A 21,257-nucleotide genomic window follows, 5' to 3' on the forward strand; every position below is an offset into this window, starting at 1 on the left:
TTTCCATCTGAAGGCATGGTTAATGGAGGAAGGGTTTTGATTATGGCTTTGAGGTCTTTGACGGCTTTGGTACAATGAGCTGACCAAAGAGGAGGGTTTTTCTTTAGTAAAGCTGAGAAAGGAGTACGATATTGGGTAAGGTTGGGGATGAAATCAGCCATATAGTTAACAATTTCAAGGAACTGTTGAACTTGTTTGACTGCGAGATTTTCATCCGAAAAATGATCAAGCTAGGAGGCTATATGAGGCTGGAGGGTATGTTGAGCTTTACAGATATGCATCTCTAAAAAATCAATCTCTGGTTGGGCAAGAAGCATCTTTTTCTCTGAGAGCATGATACCATGGGTTTGAACCAAGGAATAGAAAGTTTGTAGTAAGATAGCATGAGACTCAATATCTGGAGAAAAAAGCAGAATATCATCAATGTAGACGAGTGCTGAGGATAGGATGCGGGCCCGAATCATGGCCTTTTGAAACAAGAATGAAATTGTTTTTAATCCAAAAGGCATGACTAACCACTGAAAGTGGTGATTTGGAATGTAAAAATCAGTTTTGGGATGATCATTTGGATGGATGCCTAGTTGCCAAAAACTTGCTTTCAAGTCAAATTTTGAGAAAATCTGAGCTTTAGGCAAGTTTGCAAAAAGAACACTTCTTCGAGGAAGAGGAAATTTGTTATCTTGTAGAAAATGATTTAGAGGCTGGTAATTGATGACCAAGCGAAGCTTTCCTCTTATCTGTTCTGTCCTTTTGTTTACATAAAATGCTTCACATGCCTACTGAGAGGTTGTGGGCTCGATCAAACCTTCTGACTGGAGTTGCTGGAGCTCTTGAAGAGCAAGTTGGTAGTGTTTTGGGTTCATTCCATGATGAGTAGCTTTTGTGGGGTTGATGTCTTCATTTTTCTTAAAGGGAAGAGAAATGAAGAATTCTAGGTTTTTCCATAGTTGATTGGAGCATTTGGTGAGGAACTGGAAATGGGATTAAGCACAAGAAGTTTGGATTATGGCTTCTTTGATGGAGGAGAAATTTTCTATGGAAAATAGATTTGGTTGAGTGGTCCAGGGTAACAGGTAGTTTTTGAATTTCAAGCATTTTTTGAGCTAGGAGATTTTGCTGAGATTTTGGAGAATATCAAAGCTTAACAATAAATCTTTTCTTGAGAGATCAGAACCATAGACTTAGTGTTTTATGGTGTATCAAGGGAAAAGTTGGATGGTAATAGGCTTACTAATTAGAGTGATGACAAAAGTTTCCCCATTGGCTGTTGTAAAGGGTTTGAAACATGACTGCCAGTAGGATCTGAGGAGAATTGCTGGATTGAGGATGGAGGCTGCAGCACCAGTATCAAAGAAGGCGAAAATTGGTATGGGTTTTTTATATTTCCCAAGCAAGATTTCGACATTGGCTAAGGGTTAAGATAGCAAGATGTTTGAGAATTTAAATGTTTGGATTTCATAGGAGAATGAGTCAGAATCATTAGAAGAGTCATCTGATTCTGACGAATCATTTGAATCATCAAAAGTAAATGCTAGGACTACTTCGGCTGTTTCTTCATCATTAATAGAAAATAGGGATTCGACATCAGCATCTTCAAGATCATCGTCAATAAGAGACAAAGAACTCACCATTTTGTTTCTTGCTGCTTTAGTTGGACACTGTTTGGCATAATGCCCTTTTTTCTGCATATGTAGCATCGATTAGACTTTCGCTGCCCTCTGAACTTTTTCTTCTTGAAAAATTTTCATTTTTTCTGGCGTGAAAACTTGCCAGATTTAAAAAACTTTGGAAACTTGTTAAGAGATTGGAACTTTCATTTCTGAAAGTGTTTAAATTTTTGATATGAAGGACGGCAAGTGCACTTCTTGTCTTTGCACTTTATAGATAAGTCTGGCCGGTCACATGCTTTGCCAAAAAGTTTTTCCTGTTCTTCAAGAGTTCTGAGGAATTTCTAGTGATTGCACAACTTTTTCAAAGTAATCAAAGAGTACTGGTAAATATTGCCAAGAGATGTTGCATTCAACGTCAATCCTTTTGTTTGAAGTAACCTTGTTGTTTCATTTCCCAATGGTTCAGGAAGTGAATTGAGAAAGCTTGCTTGAGGTTGACATCATCCATGCCGTTAAGGAGATAAAATCTCTGAGAGATATGGTCATAATGAATCTCCAAATCTTTTCTTTTGAATGAACAACACTTCATTGTAAGATATTCTTCTCGAACAAACTCCTTTGTATTGTTACGATCTCCAAAAAACTCAGTATGTAAGATTGAGATGAATTAATCAAGTGTTGGCAATTGTTTAAGCTGTAATTGTCGGTACTCACCAAGAGCCATGTACCATTGATGAAGACGGCCAAGGAATTTTGTTGTACACTTAGTAATGACGATACTCAGTGTAGCATTTGGGAAGAGCATAGCAGCAGTGCACCAAAAATGAATTTCATAAAGCTTATCCAACTATTTTGATGGAGAAATATTATCGAAGGAGAAACCATGGGTATGAATATTGGAATGCAAGAAGGAACCAAAAGTTAGAATTTCAGGAGGTGTGTCAAACTCGGGACCTTCTTCAATGATAGGATCTTCAACATGTTCCTCTGGTTTTCTGGGTTCATCATGAAAACATGAGGAATTGGCATAGAATCAGTGGATTCAGTATCCGAATTAAACTCAATGGTTGGTTCAGGAGATGAGGTTTCGGGTATAGTGGCTAAGGTATATAGGAGAGTGGAGATTGGATTTTTGGAAGGGCTAGAAGTTAACTGAACCATTAACTGGGGTGACTTTGAATTTGGATCAGATGGTTTAAAATGAGTGGAGTTAATTGGAGCAGAGGTAGAGGTGGATGGTGGAGATAGAACTGTTGGAGGTCAGATAAGTTTTATTTGAGGCTTTGGAAAAAGGAAGTTTTGGTGGAGATGGTCTTTTTGGTGGAGGAATGAAAGTTGATGAGCTCTCAAAGATGTTGGAGCTTGACTTACCAAATTCTGATGTAGGGTTTATAGGTAAGGGTTGAGACATTTGAGTATACCCAAAAAAATTTTGTTGAGAAGAAGATGCGAACATGTCATATGAGCTTTTTTGCTGATAATACTACTGAGCTTGAAGGGATTGAAGCTGGTTCTTTAGATGGTTCATTTCAGTATCCTTTTGGTAAAATACTACTGAAAATGCCTAGTTGGCATATGCCATTTGGAGAAGTTCCTGATGAACATGTTGAATTTTCTGCTGCAAATCTTTAATAAGAAGTTCCAAAGATGATAATTTCTTATGGACAACATTCTCCAAATTTTGTTGAGAGAGCAATTTTCTGGAGAATTTTGTTTTGAGTCAAAGAATTCGCTGACTGCCAATTTATTGCTGCTTCTGCTGCTGACACTGCTTTGGTGCTACCATCAGGGAGAATGGTAGTAGAATTTTATTACGGTGGGTCATCCTTTCTTGAGAATTATAGAACTTCAAAGGAGGAAAATCCGCTTCAGTCCAAGGAGAAGATGAGGTGAACATAAAACACCCACTGGATTGAGCTAAAAGACCATCATTAGATGGTGGTTGAGGATGAGGTGGAGATTTACAAGGAGTGAGAGGTAAAAGAGGGCATAGTGGACATGGATCTTCAGAATCTTCTTCATCTTCTAGAAGACTGTTTTCGAGACACTCATCACATTCACAGGCATCAAAATAACAATGGTCTGTTTCTGAATTTTTGAAATAGAAAACTAGGAGGCCATTGGGTCCAAAATATTTAATTGGAGGGGCAGATCCATAACCATCTACAAACATATCAATCTTAAGGGAAAAATGACAAGATGGGTGGAAGATGAGACAAAGGTTTCTTTTCGGGAACGAGATCTCTACCGTACCAACAGGTTTTGGGATGAAAAGTGGACTTGAGGATTGAACAGGTATGGGCTTTTGTTGGTTTTTCTCATAAGCTGTAACCCAAAATTCTGGGAGAAACTTGAGAAGCCCAGATCGAGAAATCTGTCGTGGAACATGGACACAGGAAGCTTGGTGAGGTGCGTTGACAATTAGAAAAAGGGTTTCATCTATGGAGGAAGGTAATAACATGTCTAAGGCATGGTTATGAAGGTGATATGGCATTTGGTAGTGAAGGGTTGCTGCGTATGTAGTGAAAATTTGGGAGGTACCACCAATTTGACTTGCACCTTTAAAGCTGTTAGCAAATAAGGATCTGCTAGTGGCATGTTGAAATTAGGATAAATGGTAAAGACTACAGTTCCAGCATTTAAAGTGGTTTGAACTGTAGCAATACATGCATGCTGGTACTGTATAAACCTGGTATCTACCAGAGCAAGTCTGGAAGAAACAGGTATACCTTTTCTACCATGAAAAGTGATAGCCGATCTGATTGCTTCAAAGTGAAGATAAGTAAATTCTTGTTGTTACCAAACGCGAGACAAATCAACTGGGATTTTCAAGGGTAAAAATTGTTCAGCTTTCTGTAGCTGGTATGAAACACTGATCAAACTTGGAGGCTTAGACATACTCTTTTACAGAAGTTGATCATTTTGTGGAGAAGAGTTGGGTGACAGTCTTTTTTTACAAAGATTTGTGGTCTAACAAATGCATTATAGGGATTTAGGAAAGGGAGATCAGTAAGGGGAACTTTACTATCATCAAGAAGATATTCAAATTCGTACAAGTATTCAAGATTAGAAGAAGAAGAAAAAGAATTTCTGCTAGAGGATAATCTTGAGGGAACAAGAGATGAGGTGGCAGAGCAATGGGTAGAAAACAAATAATTCATTCTTTAGGTAAAAATCTGGGTTCTTCGTTTTCTCATACATCAAATCTTTTTCTTTTCAATGTGAGATCTTTAACTAATTTTAATCAATGAAATTTTGTATATTAGGGTAAACAAACCGAGACACACTGCTGACACAAAGGCCAAAGTCTCAAGGTACTTTTAACCCACTGATACAAAATTCTTTAACCAAAATAGTTAATGAAGTTTCTGATGTAGAGGATTCTTAAAAGGCAATCATAGAGCATACGCTTCAAATTTCTTTTAGAAAAGATTTGGAATAGTTTTGGAAAAGAAGTTCTCAGAAGGGGTTTAAGTAAAATGGACAATATGGCTCTGATACCAAATTAAGCAGACACGAAATGAGTACAAACACAAAATAAGTTAGGATCAAGAAAGGACAGTAGAGAATACACAACACAAGGAATATATTGCTTAAGTCTAAGAATACATTGGTGGAGGCCTCCTCTTTTTATAGAGTGAAGAGAAGCCTAGGCTGAGAAGGTTCCCAGAAGGTAACTATTACAGACATTTACTATTACACATATGATACATCATGGCATCTTTGAAAAACAACTAATACAAACACTTCTAGTGGAATCTCTCAAACCAGTACATCATGCCTAACTACATTACACATATGTCTATGACTGTGATGAGCGTCTAGAAGACAGTCTTCTAGAAGATGAAAAAGATTCTGAAGATCCATGTCCACTATGCTCTCCTTTACCTCTCACTCCTTATATATCTCCACCTCCTCCTCAACCTCCATCTAATGATGGTCCTTCAGCTCAACCCAGTAAGTGTTTTATGTTCACCCATCTTCTCCTTGGACTGAAGCAGATTTTCCTCCTTTGAAGTTCCATAATTCTCAAGAAAGAACGACCTACCGTCATAAAATTACAGATTCTACCACCATTCTCCCTGATGGTAGCACCAAAGCAGTGTCAGCAGCAGAAGCAACAATAAATTGGCAGTCGGCGAATTCTTTGGCTCAAAACAAAATTCTCCAGAAAATTGCTCACTCTCAGTAAAATTTGGAGAATGTTGTCCATAAGAAATTATCATCTTTGGAACTTCTTATCAAAGATTTGCAGCAGAAAATTCAAAATGTTCATCGGGAACTTCTCCAAATGGCATATGCCAACTAGGTATTTTCAGCAGCCTTTTACCAAAAGGATGCTGAAACGAAGCATCTAAAGAACCAACTTCAATCCCTTCAAGCTCAGCAGTATTCTCAGCCAAAAAGCCCATTTGACATGTTCGCATCTTCCTCTCAACAAAGCTTTTTTTGGGTATTCTCAAATGTCTCAACTAGGGATGAAAATTTTAACCGAAAAACCGACTGAACCGATTAATTTTTGCTTAATTCGGTCGGTTTTAGGTATGAGTCGGTTCGGTTCAGTTTTGATTTTTTGAGAACCGAACGGTTCGGTTCGGTTTCGGTTTTATACAAAAACCAACCGATTCAAACCGAACCGAACCGATCCGATCCGATTATATGAAAGAGATTATGCTTTCAATCCTAACCGTTGGATCAATCACATATATATCCCCATTACCCACGATCATCTGATCCTAAAATCCCTAATACCCCCACATCTGTTACTCCTATTCTTCCCACCGACCTCACTTCCCAGTTTCCATTGCCGACATCACTACCCACTCCACGACTCCATGTTGAACACCTCTCTCTCTCTCTCTCTCTCTCTCTCTCTCTCTCCTGTGAGAACAAAGAACAGATTGTGATGGAGAACAAAGAACAGATCACAAGATGGCGCTGGAGAATGAAGAACAGATTGCTTCTCCGAAAGCACAATCCACACCTATCTCCCTCTCATCTCACTCTAAGATCTCGACAGTCAACACTCAACAGGTTCGAAACACAACAGTTTTTTTGAAAAAAGTAGGGTTTTTTGAAAAGAATATTTTTTTCTGTTTTGTTTACACGATTTGGTATGATTTGTATTGTTTATGGATGGATTTGGACATGATTTTGTATGATTTGTATTGTTTATGGATGGATTTGGACATGATTTTGTATGATTTGTGTTATTTATGGATGGATTTGGACATGATTTTGTATGATTTATGTTGTTTATTGATGGATTTGGACATTCAACTACCATTTTCGTCAAAAACTAATGGAACCGACTGAACCGAACCGCCAAAACTACCAACCAAACCGATCGGTTACTTCTAGGCTTGGGTCAGTGTCGGTTTGGAAGATACAAAAACCGACTTAGTGGGTTCGGTTCAAAAAGGAGTAAAAAACTGACTGAACCGAACCGATTTCATCCCTAGTCTCAACCCTTACCTATCAACCCTACCTCAGAATTTGGTGAGTCAAGCTCCAATATCATATTATTTGTTCTGTTACCTATTCTCTCCCCTCATCCCTTTTGTTCCTACTTCCTTCATCCTTTAAAGTGGAAAGCCAAGTTACAATCATATGATTTGATTCTGGCATTCAAAAGAGATCTTTCCTTGTTTGGATGGTGTTTTGAAAAAATTTGAGTTTGATTTTTGGGTAATAAGTGGAAAGAAAAATTAGGGCAATTGGAAATAAGGGAATCAGTGAAGGGAGATAGAAAGAGAAATGATAATAATGATTGAAGTGAGAAGAGAGAAATGATAGTAATAATTGAAATTAGGAGTATGAGTGTTTTTTAAGTTAGGAAATTTTTTTCCAAGTTATGAACCAAACAAGGAAGAGCATTCGAGTATAATGAAGTGCAATGAACCTGGATCACTGTTCTGTGCTCGTTAGTGCCCTATAGACAATTTTCTACAAATGGCAACCATCGATTCATTTGTTCACGAATTTCTTATTATTATCTAACTAAAAAGCTTCACCAAGTCATGAGATTGATACGATCAATTACAGTAATTCTTTTTTATTCTCTCACTACATGGAATGTAATGTTGAGGTTTCGATTAAATCGATTATATACAGTTTTATATTACTCTCCCTGTGCGTGGTATAGATGTAGGAAATTTGACATCAATTCAAATTCTACCATTGTCATGCAGAGTATCTAGGGTTTAATCCTTACGAACCTTTTCAGGTATATTCCCTTTACGCAAATGTGAAAACCTCTTTCCCATTATTCAAAAATATATATATATATATAGGAGTTGTATTTACAATCCCATAACTGGTTAATCACAATCATTATGACTAAGCAATTCCCTCTCAATACATAACTACTATATCAATAATCATGATTGGAATCCAATGAAGTTTCTTTATATGAAGAAACATAATAATGGAGTCCCATCTCAACTCAATGCCCTGTATAGAGAAATCACAATGAGAACGGCTTCGCATACACATCAAATGGCTGGCAGGCAGTTAACTGAGGCTCCTGTTAGCAAGACCAGCAAAGCATATCATCAGCAAGTTTCCATTACATTTTTTAAATTCAACATGAATCTCCATGTTTAACCAAGGCATATTAATCACATTAAGTCAACTTCACATGATCAATAGTGCGCATGAACATTTAGAAAAAATAAAAATAAAATATTCTGCATTTTCCCCTCTAAACATTTTAAGATGAATACTTCTCATCATAAAATCGTTCTTTACTTACTTGCACAGTTTTCCTTAATCATATCCATCATCGTGTGATTTTGTGCGCGAGCTCGCAATTGAAAAATTATCCATGAGTTTGTCTATAACTAATGTGCTTCCCTACCAAAAGTCGACATCAAAAATTTGTTTTTCCTCGATTTTCTTCTCGTTTTCTTTTGATGACGCAAAGTCCAAATAGTTGCAGCCACTTCATTACAGAATGTCTTTTCTCAAACATTAAGGTTTATGATGGAAAAGCATGACAAAATACCTGTCTCAAGCCACCACCAGCACTGCCTCCTGTCATAAGCATGGTGAGAAGGGATGTAACCACACCACCCCCAAGGTCATCCCCACTCCCGACACTTCGGATGGCAGAACGCATAGAGTTTAATACGCTCCCATATGTAGTCCCCTGCCCACGCTCGATGGCTTGTATGAAACAGAAAGTCATTGCACCTGTTGAGGTGATTTTAGATAGAGCCTGTTCCCATAGAAGCATTAGCTGAGTCTTTCCTTCGTCTGAGCCAAACAAATACCTTTTACAATGAAAATTCTAAGGACGTATAATCAGGCATATAAAAACTTACAGCTGTATCAGCAGAGGTTTGATCATCATCACAACCACTGAAGGAAATGACTTCACCACCGTTCGTTCCTTTCCAAATTCCTGATCGCGGGCTATGGTCCTCCCACACATACTGACCACTCCTATTTTCAAGAATGGAAAAACATAATTGCAAATGTAACAAAATACATAAACCCATTACATTAAAGAACTACTCCCTCCGTCCGCTTTTCTTCGTCTCTTGAGAGAGAACGTCTATTTCGCAGACAAAAAGAATAAACATTTCTGTGTATATTTTTTAGAATTAGTTTACACCTTTTAAAAGATTAATATGATTACGAGACATGCTAGGGCGTTCCCTTTAAGCGACGCATTGTGCCTGCCTTCGGGTGCTTCGAAAAATGAGCAAAGGGCGCCACACCGGCGCCCGGGTGTGGTGATAAGTGAGCAAGGGTTCTCGTGCGTGCCTGCAGGAGCGCGGGTAAAGAAGCTAGCCCAGTACTATAGGATTCGTTTAGCAACTTGGAATATAGGGACATTAACGGGTAAGACTAGGGAGCTAGTTGACACCATGCTTAGGAGTAGGATTAGTATAGCTTGCCTTCAGGAGACTAAGTGGGTAGGGGAGAGAGCTAGGGAGATAGAGGACACAGGTTATAAGCTTTACTATACGGGTAAAGATAGACATAGAAATGGGATAGGTATCGTAGTAGATAAACACCTGAAAGATTCGGTAGTTACGGTAACGAGAAAAAGAGATCGGATTATTTTAGTTAAGCTTGTGATCGGAGAGAGTATAATTAATATTATTAGTGCTTACGCACCCCAAGTAGGCTTGGCTGATCTTATTAAAGAGCAATTCTGGGAGCAAATGGATGACGTGGTTCAAGGGATACCTTTTGGGAAGAAGCTATTTATAGGAGGCGATTTCAATAGTCATGTGGGAGTGCATAAGCAAGGGTATGAGAAGATACATGGTGGCTTTGGATTAGGTGACCTTAACGAAGGTGGTAGAAGGATTTTAGATTTCGCGGTAGCTTTTGATCTTATAGTTGGGAATGGATTTTAGATTTCGCGGTAGCTTTTGATCTTATAGTTGGGAATACTCTCTATAAGAAGCGAAATGGGCATTTAATTACCTTTAAGAGTGGAGCCAATAGAAGCCAAATCGACTATTTTCTTGCTCGAGGGGCAGGCCACTTGACATGTAAGGATTGTAAGGTTATTCCCGGAGAGTGTCTAGTAGCACAACATAGACTTTTGGTATTAGATATTTGTCTCAAGGGGAATAATAGAAGGAGAAAGGAAACTAGATGCCCACGGACTAAATGGTGGGGCCTAAGAGGGGAGAAACTAGAGGTATTCAAGGAAAGAATGTCTCAAGAAGTACGGTGGGGAGTGGAAGGCGATAGTGACAATATGTGGAATACGATAGCTGACGGTATTAGAAGAGTATCAAAAGAAGTTCTTGGCGAGTCGAAAGGAAAAGGTCTAATTTCTAAGGAGACATGGTGGAATGAAGAGTTTCAAACCATGGTAAAAGCAAAGAAGGAGTGCTTTAAAAAGTGGTAAAAGGACCGGAATGTGAAAAAATTTCAGGGCTATAAGCAAGCTAGTAAGGAAGCTAAGAAAGCCGTTAGGAATGCTAAGTTGAAAGCCTATGAGAATTTCTACTCTAGACTCGATAGTAAAGATTGAGAAAAGATTATTTATAAACTTACTAAGCTACGAGAAAGGAAAGTTAGAGATGTTTCTCAAGTTAAGTGTATAAAAGATATTGATTCGGTGGTGTTGGTGAAAAACGAGGCGATCAAGGATAGATGGAAGTCGCATTTCGATAAGTTGTTAAATGAGAAACATGAAGGAGGCTTTGGTGGGGAGGAAGTGTATGTACCTGGCGAGAACATAGAATATGAGTTTTATCGAAGAATACAAAAGTTCGAAGTGGTTAAAGTTTTGAAAATGATGAAACTGGGTAAGGTCCTAAGACCAGATGGTATCCCTATTGAAGTGTGGAAAAGTCTAGGTGACTTGGGGGTGACTTGATTGACGAAGTTGTTCAACAAGATTATTATGACTAGGAAGATGCCCGACGAATGGAGAAGGAGCACCTTAGTACCTATCTATAAGAATAAAAGGGATATTCAAAACCGCAACAACTATAGAGGTATTAAATTGATGAGTCATACGATGAAGTTTTGGGAAAGAGTTTTTGAGCATCGCTTGAAGATGGTGACTACGGTGTCAAAGAAACAGTTTGGGTTCATGCCAGGAAGATCAATCATGGAAGCTATCTACCTATTAAGGAGATTGATAGAAAAATACAAAGCAAAGAAGAAGGATCTCCATATGGTTTTCATAGACTTAGAAAAGGCTTATGATAGGATGCCTAGGGACATCATATGGTGGGTTTTGGAGAGAAAAGGAGTGGCCAAAGGGTATATCGAGGTGATTAGAGACATGTATGAAGGTGCCGTCACTACCATTAGATCGCCAGTAGGGGAAACGAGTGAATTTCCTATCACCGTAGGATTGCATCAAGGGTCTGCCCTGAGCCCATACCTCTTTGCCTTAGTTATGGATGAATTGACTAGACAATTTCAAGAGGATATTCCATGGTATATGATGTTTACAGCTGACATTGTCCTCGTAGATGAAACCGCTAGAGGTGTTAATACGAAACTAAAAATTTGGAGAGAAGCATTAGAGTCAAATGGTTTTCGGATAAGTAGGAGTAAAACTGAGTATATGGTGTGCAAGTATAGTGGTACCAGTAGTGTGCATGAAGAAAGAGTGATGATCCAAGACCAGGAGATACCAAAGAGTGATCATTTTAGGTATTTAGGCTCAATTATTAGTAGAGATGGAGAGATTGCAGATGATATGACCCATTGGATCCAAGTGGGGTGGCTCAAGTGGAGAAGCGCTACTGGTGTATTATGTGACAAGAGGGTACTTACAAAATTGAAGGAAAAATTCTATGAAACTACCATAAGATCAGCGATACTTTATGGGACAGAATGTTGGCCTATTAAGAAACATGTGAGCAAAATGAGTGTAGCAGAATGAGAATGTTGAGGTGGATGTGCGGTAAGACTAGACGAGACAAGATTAGAAATGAAATAGTTCGTGAGATGGTAGGTGTAGCACCTATAGAGGAGAAGTTGAGGGAAAATAGGCTAAGGTGGTTTGGGCATATCTACCGTAGACCAGAAGATGCAGTAGTTAAGAGAGCGGATATGATAGCTCTAGGTAGCAATGTTACGGGAAGGGGTAGACCTAAATTGACATTAGATGCTGTAGTGCACAAAGATATGAGTATAATAGGTCTATGTGAACAAGTGGCACTTGACAGAGTCCATTGGAGGAAACAGATTCATGTAGCCGACCCCAAGTGATTGGGACGTAAGGCTTGGTTTGATTTGGTTTGGTTTGATTGGTTGAAAAAAAGAAAACAGTTAAAAAAAAGAAAGGTAAAAGTACACGAAGACCCCCTCAACTATCACTTTTTCTCACGGAGACCCCATAACATTTAAAATCGCCAATAGAGACCCCCTCAACTATAACTGTTAACCAAGAGCACCATTCTGTCAAAAAGATCATTAAGATGAAGGGGTCAGCATGGACATTTTTTATAGATGAGGGGGTCAGTGTGAGCGATTTTTAAGGGGTAGAATCGTCATTTTCCCTCATTCTGTTAACAGAGTTAGCCAATTTTTTATTCATATAGTTGAGGGAAGGGTAAACTATAGTTAACCCCCTCTAACTAAGCCTTGCGTGCACTTTGCTCCCTCTAACTTCTTTTTTTGGCACTCAACCCCCTCTACCTAACTGAAATTCAAACGGTCATAACTTCTTCGTCCGAAATCGAAAACATGCAAATTATATATCAATTTCGAGGTCTTGAAGTCAGCTTTCTAATGACACTAAAATCACATCACGATTCAAAGCACACAGAAAGTTAGGATCAAAAGAGTAAGGGCTGGTAGACAGAAAGACCGTTTTGATCATAACTTTCTGTGTACTTTGAATCGTGATATGATTTTGGTGTCATTAGAAAGCTGACTTCAAGACCTCGAAATCGATATACAATTTGCATGTTTTCGATTTCAGACAAAGAAGTTATGACCGTTTGAAGTTATGACCGTTTGAATTTCAGATAGTTAGAGGGAGTTGAGTGTCAAAACAAAAAGTTAGAGGGGGCAAAGTGCACGTGAAGCTTAGTTAGAGGGGGTTAACTGTAGTTTACCCTTGAGGGAATCTGTATAGGCGGTTTTAAATGTTTGGGGGTCTCTAGAAAAAAGTGATAGTTGAGGGAGTCTCCGTGGAGTTTCACCAATAAAGAAATATGGAAATATGTTTTTTCTATACTGACTTTTGTCAAGTTCTAAAATTAAATCATACAAAATTGAACATTCAATGGATTTAGGTTTCTATGTTGTGAGAAATTCAATCAACACTATTGCGGGTTTAGGTTCTTACAAAAACTCCATCATCACTATTGCTAAAAAAAGGTCCAAAACACCTAGAGAGGCCAAAAGGGTATTTTTGGCATTATGAAACTCAAACACCATGACATCAACATGAATCAGCTGTTTCTATCAAGAAATCTTACCGGTGACTGACAGAAGAGAGAATCTTGATAATTTCAAAAAAAAAAAAGTAGGGGAGTGCAATAACATTTCAGAACCTCAATGAAGGTCTCTGCATTTATCATGAACCTTAGGAAGTCAGTGAAATTTTCCCAAGAACATAAGCTTGTTGCAAGGTACTTTCCAGTTGAATGTGAATGCATCGGTATCCAAATAGGGGTAGATCGGGAATATTTGCACTTCGACTGGTTCATATTATATGAAAATGCAACTAGTAAAGACCTACCCAATAGGTAGAGTATCTTTTTCTTGAATGGAAATCATAAGTTGACTAATCAGTGGAGGAAAAATAAATGAGGATAAAGTCAAACTTTGGACATTGCAACATAAAACCCACCTGTTCATTCTGCAAAGGAATGGCAAGTCTAGTACAGTGCCACTATGGCAAGCATCTATAATTGCATGAAGCTTAACACCATGAGGAAGAGGCCTAACAATTGTTGCATTGATTTCATCGTCAACAATCATACCCTGAGTTTCAAAGTCCAGGGGGCACAAAGTTTCATCGTAACCATCAACTTCATCACCGCTAAAGTTCCTTTGCCGTGAACCATGACCAGAATAGTGGAACAGAAGGGAATCACCTGGTTGGCAGCCTTGTACGAGCCAATATAATGCCATCCGCATATTTTGTTTGGTTGGAAGTCTATAGGGATCAGTTTCTTCCTCTGCATTTCAAAATCCATGAAAAAGTATCACCATAAGACTTGTAGGAAATATAGGCACACATTTGGCGGATCACATTAAGAGGCATGAAATCATCAAAACCTCATGGGATAAGGCTGGAGGATACTTTAAAAAAAAAAATAGTCATTACTAAGTAAAAGGAAATGAAAAATTAGAATCGTCATCAGGCATTGAAATATAACCAAAGCATGATTTCCAGTTTTTGAGAACAATTTAGTTCATTGGAAATTGGTTACGAGCTATGAAGCACGGGTACTCTGAAACTAGTCGAGTATGGGTATCGGATACGGCAAATAAGTAGCCTATATTTGAATTTAGTGTGTTTAATTTCGGAAACTAGTCGAGTATGGGTATCAGATACAGCAAATAAGTAGCCTATATTTGAATTTAGACTTTAGAGTGTTTAATTTCGGATACGTTTCGGACACACAAGGAATCCTTATGGGATACGGCAGGATATGTGGTGGGGGTTAAAATGAGACTTTTTAAAACAATTAAGTAAAAATTATATGGGGCAAAATCATACTATTTACGTAAAATATACTCAATATACATAGACTGAGAATCGATCCACCATTCCAATGGAGACGCAAGTATGTAACCCACAGACCAGTCGAAGAATCTCCCTGACACACACACACACACACACACACACACACGCACACACACACACAGCGTAAACCCCTCCCTGTGACACACACACACACATGAGTCACAGCGTAAAAACACTGCTTTATCCACTGCCTTTATATTACATACTCTAGATATTCATACCTACATAGACTGTCTACATTGTGGATACATATTCAGTCGTTTCACTCTTTTTTGGTGTATTAGCAATTAAAATATTCTTTTAATGCTTGCTATTAGCAATTCAACAGCTCTTTTATTTCTTTGGCTTCATTTTTCTGTCTAGCAGAAGACTAATAATGAGAGAAATGTATAATCTCTACAAACGTATCCCCAGCATATCCGTATCCCATTTTTTAGATTTTCTTGTATCGTTGTATCTGTATCCCATATCCATATCGATGCTTCATAGGTTACCAGGAAAGCAAATAAATAAACTACTAACCTACACCTGTTTTCCTTTTCTCCCTCCACCTTTTTTGTAACGGCAAAAAGAAATATTATAACCTTCGAAATTGTTACAAAGATTAAAGGAATAAGGGTTTACGGCATCATACTCCTAAATCTAAGAACAAAAATTCCAAAATCTAGGGGTAATCATGTGCCCAAGACCTAATCCCTTAATTGGCAATCAAGGAGCACCCATTGGGACAAAGCCCACACCTCTAAAAGGCCTTAAAGCCTAGATAAAGCAATTAAAATAATTGGGACGCAGCCCAAACACCCAAAAGGCCTACAAGCCCAAATAGCATGGGACAGGTCCAACAAATACAGCCCAAATAAAGCACACCCTAACCCTAACAAACAACTTACCTGCCGCCAACACCGCCGGCCATCCCACAGCCACAGCCGCCGCAACACCGTCAAAACACCACAACATAGCAGCCAGCCATGGAACCTCCATCCTCAGAGATCCACCGACAGCCGCCGACATCACACTTGCCGTTAGGCCAAGAACCGTTCAAACCCAAGAGAAAGAAACGGTGGAGGCACACAAACCACACCCCCACGAGCCACGAGATCAGACCTATTTAGTCCTCAAAAAGTCTACGCTGTGTGAACAGGGAATTTGCAAGACATGTAAAAGAAGAAGAGAGATACACTTCAACTTTTTTTTGATAAAAAGATAGATACACTACAACTTCAGCCCCAAGACACCTACGAAAAATTTCTTTATCTGCTACGGACATGATTTCATGTCTTCCCTATTAACTAGAGATGTAGGAGAATGAATGCAATCTACCGAGGAACCAAAGAGCATTTCACTTGAATGTATAAGCATCATGAGAACCCAAAACCGAAATAGGCATTCAGCAATATCTAGGTGACAAGTTCAAAAAGGCTAATTACGAGGCTAAACAACATCCAAACTTTTAACATGTAAAATTTTGGAATAGTCTTTTGATAAAGGGCTAACAGAACCCTCAAAAGGGCTAACAGAAAAAGAAAAGGAAAAAAAGAAGAAACCAATCAAAAGGGCTAACAGAAAAGAAAAGTAAAAAAGAAAGAAACAATAAAATGATGGGAAATAAATAAGGGTAAAGTACACTGTCCATTTGGTGTCATTTTGCCCCTTACAATTTTAATTTCACTTGAGAAGCCCTCACACTTTCAGTTAAGTATAAATGTCTCCGTTGCCATTGGATTCCGTTAGGAAAAATATCAGTTCAGTGTACTAAGTTCAAATAATTTAAAAACCATGAAACAATATTTTAATATAGCAACAATATAAAAGACCATGGGCACATTTTTTGCACAGAAAAGGTATATGATCATTTTCCTTTTTTGAAATTTGATTTCCACACTCCACTTTCATGCAAGTGCACTCCAAAAATTGACTTTTACTGTACTGAAAATTGTTTTGTTTGTATTTTGAAGCAATAAAAGACAGATTTTGAAGAGCATTTATATGGAAGTTAAGTGCGAAAATCATTTTCCTTTCCCTATGGTAAATTTTCTTGCAAAAACAACAATAACTACACTTAATAGGCAATCGTTTTATTAAGAAAAAAATCGAAATCTTTTTGCATAAAAAGTTAAAAAGTACATCAAGTTAGTACGTAATGATGGGCGTACAGACCTAACATGTGGCTTGAAATGTACAAGGTGACTGTCCGAATGGATTATTAATGTAAGTTTTGAAAACTGAACCATTACGACGGAAGGTACATAGTTAATTTTGATATTTTTTACGGCAACAAATGCTACAAGGTTGTCATACCAAAACAAACAACCATGCTTATAAAAAGAAACTGTTTTTCCTTGTAAAAAAATATGGACTCTTTCTGTTGAAAAAAAGGTAGATCGCCACTTGAGAAGTAATTTCAAAATTTGTGGAGACTGGAGAGGGAAAAAATTCCACTCACGAAAATGAAGTGTAAAGCCTGGGAGAAGAGTAGGATATTTTGTCTTCAAATCTTAGATTTTAATTTTCCACTTTCCATGATAGTCAAATTATTCGAACCACGTTATACGGTTCTACTAAACTGATATTTTCTCCTAACAGAAACTAACATATTCTGACATTAGGGAGACATTAGTACTTGACCAAAAGTGTACGGCTATGTAGCACGAACACAGACACATAAACGGACACAGACTCAAAAACGGGAATTCTAAAAAATGGGGATACGGACACAGCGGGTGACACATCACATGCATATTTATTTGTGTATATAATACATATATTTCAAAATTTTCCAAGTTTAAATAGTAAAATGTGAGAGACAACAAACACACACACACACACACACACACACACACACACACAAAGAGAGAGAGAGAGAGAGAGAGAGAGAGAGATTGCAAGACTGAGAGAGGAGCTTGCAGCTGCTCAATTGTCTGTGACAGTGACCAATGTTCTAAAAATCGCTAGGCGCTAGTTGGGCGGGAAAGGGGCGTCTAATGACTCTAATCTAGGCGTTGGACCACCGCCTAGGGCCTAGGCGGGGACTAATCGGCCTAGGCAGCCGCCTTTTAGAACATTGACAGTGATAGAGCATATTTCAATTGTGAGACAGCAGAGAGGAGATTTCATCGTGAGCGGGAGGAGAGAGGAATTGTCAATGTTCTTAGGATAAGCCAATCATAATCAGTCGATATATGTTTTTGTACATATATGTTTTTGTACAGGTTTAAATAGGTTTTAACCCAAACCTTTAAGTAATATAACATATTTACCCTGAAAAAATAAAATAAATTACAGATGCAACCCCGCTGTGTCCCCATAGATGTCCCATCCAGGCCTACATGTGTCACCCCGTGTCCCCAGCCGTGTCCTACTCTAGAAATTAAATTATTGGACACACCAAGTGGCATATCAGAGACGTTTCTAGCCATGTCCCATGCATGTCCCCATGTTTAGACACGCCGATACGATGACCTCTACGAGTGTTGGAGCATCATAGGACTGTACATGCTTGAAAAGTGAAATGGAAAGTGTAAGGGAAAAGTGACACTAAGAGCAAAGTGTACTTTACCCAATAAATAAAGAAACGAGTGTCAGCACTTGTGCAAAGAATTACCGATCACCAGCATTTCCATTCAAACAAAATTTGAAGCCTCTTTCCGTAGGCAAACTTGTTAGTACATGGATAGTCTGCCTGACTCTGCCATAAAATTGGAAGGATTAAGGACGAGTACTAATTTATGGAAATGCGAAAAAGAAGAATACGACAGGCACAGGCTAACTTTTGGAGTTCTACTTTTTTTAGTGCAATTTTTTAAATTCTAAAAAAAAAAAATTATGAGCTTGACTAGAACTCGTCTCAATAAGTTGATATGCACTCTAAAACTGCATAAATAAAAAGGTAAATCAGCTCGGCTCGTGATTTGCTCAATTGATGGCTTGATGCACATTCGATATAGGCTCAAAAGGTAAACGAAATAAAGTTTCACACATTTTGAACCTCATTAAGTTTTCAAGCCAAGCTCAAACCAAACACTATTAGGTTGAATTCAGTTCACTGACAGCCCTCTGAAACTTCGAGAAGACCTTGTTTCTTGGCCTCTGAGGAAAGGTTTCTCCAAACAGAAGCATAGGGTGACTCTAATAACCCAACTTCTTAACTAATTGTACTAGTCTTGAACATGCAGTCTACACACATGCAGGTCACCGTCTATAAATAGAGGGTTGTACTTCCCTTGCATCATATGACATTAACCTAAGGGTAATTGATGCTCGAATTTTGGAAACTCCATAGACATTGAGTTGTAGATTCCTCATTCGTCCTTTGTGCTGAGATTGCTTCATCTATCGCCCTGGGAACCCATATAGTATTTGGTGCCTAAGCTTACCCGGGGGCAAAAAAAAAGTACTTGGTGCCTATATTGTGTTTGCGACCCTAATCTTTTTATTTGACCCCTTGTATCTTGAGCAAGTATCAAAAGATGATTGCTGCTTGCAACTTTCTCAATTGAGCAAATATAGGCTCTTCCTAACTCTACAAATTCCATCTGTGAACTTCACAAGAAAAAACTTAATTCGCTTATTTATTTTGTCTTCTCAACTTCCAATATTCCTCTTTCACATGTTTCACTATGGTTGGGAGCCAAAGAGGACCAACACTGGGTTTCTAATTCTTGAGGAAAAACTAAATCAGCCCTATGAATCTCATGTTTCTTCAAGAAAGACTAAAAATCAGTACTAGTTCTTTATCCACAACGTAGTTCAATTTCTCAGATCTCTCATGGAAAGAACTAACTATTGTATGTTGACTGATTTAAAATCTTGAACATAAATGTTTGTATTGATTTCCATTTTTCGTTCCTCTTCATATTTTCTTTCTAAGATTCCATTATCATTATGGCTCACAGTCAAACATCAGATACTATATAAGCATGTAATTTTGCCCAACATTCCACCAGCAAAGGAATCTGTCAATCCAACAAGAAATTGACAACCGCTTGGAAATACCGAAGAAACGGAAAAGAAGTTAAAAATGTGCTACAAGAAAAAATAGTAGACTTTAAAGTCACTCAAGATGTGAACATTCATAACCAAGCAAAACAGCTATTTCGATGGAGACAATATGGAAAGATACGTGGCATGCAATAGAGGATCTTTTCAAGATGCGGAGGAATCAGTTTCCCGACAATTGATGCCCTGGCATCGCCTTGATGCCTTTTCTATCTGTTTCATTGACTAGATATAACATCAAGAGAGAGATTTCCTAACTGGTCCTGATAAGAAGAAAAGACGAACAAAAGCAAAGCACCCAAAGAGAATCATTGATCCGAATAACCAACTGAAAAGGAGAGAGAAAGAAGAGAATATAAAAGAGGTTGAGCAAAGTAAAGAAGAGCAATCTCTACCGGCTGTTGTTGAAAACAGAACGAAACAATTCGTCTAAAACAAACTACATCCAACACCGACCGTTTTTATAATCAAATGCAACCTGTAGAAACCCGACTTCTATAACCAGCTAGGTGCAGATGGGCACTCCCCAAAATAATTACAAACCCAATTACTATATTACCATGCCGTACCCATACATACGAAACTATATAAGGGTTTGCACCCGATCTGTTCCTATCTATAGCACATGTAAGTATAAATATATCGACCAATACGATGGAATGTACCTGTGAGCATGAGAATGGAAGATTCTGGAAACTTAAACTTGTTGATGAGCAGATACTTCATGCACTTGGCGTCGTTGATGCAGCCCTTGAGCTCGTGTCTGGAGTACTTGTAGGATATCCCGCAGATGACGGCCTTCTTCCCGCCGTGGGCCGAAGGAGGCGGAGCGAGGTTGTTGTAAGGAGACGGGGCCGGCGGAGGCGTCTCGGGGTGAGAAGGCGGAGGAGGAGGGGCGGCGCGTGGATCGGCGATGTGAGTGACGGCCTGGCATAGGGCGCAGCGGATGGATCTGGCCCCAGGAGGAAGCTGCAGGGGGGTACGGCAGTGGGAGCAGTTTACGAGCATCGGCGGGTGGAACATTGTGATTGGTGGGGGTGGGTGGTTGACGGAGAGGGGTCGAGTTGTTGGGTGTACAGAGGAAGGAAACGGGGCGGGGGGGAGGGCGCTGGGCGCTGGGCGCTGGGGAAAAATTATACAGTGCTCCTGGTGTAACATCACACGGTTACATCAACCCCACGAGTCCACCGCTAGGCTCGGTTTGCAATTGTGAACGCTCTGTTCGCAACTGTTAACGAACTTATAATCCAACGTTAGAACTGTGGTTTATATGTTAAGTATGAAGAGATATATTAAGGAATTTTAGAAAGAAAGCCAGATGTCGCACATCACTGATGATCCAATGAAATTAGACTGGGCCGAAGGCCCAGGCGTTATTGGAGGGTTCGAGGGGCGTAGCCCTCCACGGTATGGTACAGTATCGTACAAGGGTATTTTTGGGATACAGGCCAAACCTG

General features: G+C 38.8%; 1 protein-coding gene across 1 annotated transcript; it reads right to left on the reverse strand.

Moving 5' to 3' along the window:
- Positions 1-7,875: 7,875 nt before the first annotated feature.
- On the reverse strand, positions 7,876-21,015 carry LOC131319005 (metacaspase-1-like). The gene is made up of 5 exons (XM_058349098.1): positions 20,466-21,015; positions 13,903-14,233; positions 8,936-9,056; positions 8,617-8,829; positions 7,876-8,136 (listed from the first exon to the last, which is right to left on the reverse strand). The coding sequence occupies exons 1-5, from the start codon at positions 20,956-20,958 to the stop codon at positions 8,077-8,079; spliced, it is 1,218 nt and encodes a 405-aa protein (XP_058205081.1). The 5' UTR covers positions 20,959-21,015; the 3' UTR covers positions 7,876-8,076.
- Between the last annotated feature and the right edge of the window lie 242 nt (positions 21,016-21,257).

This window comes from Rhododendron vialii, chromosome 1a (genome assembly GCF_030253575.1).
Source record: "Rhododendron vialii isolate Sample 1 chromosome 1a, ASM3025357v1".
NCBI classification, from domain to species: Eukaryota; Viridiplantae; Streptophyta; class Magnoliopsida; order Ericales; family Ericaceae; genus Rhododendron; species Rhododendron vialii.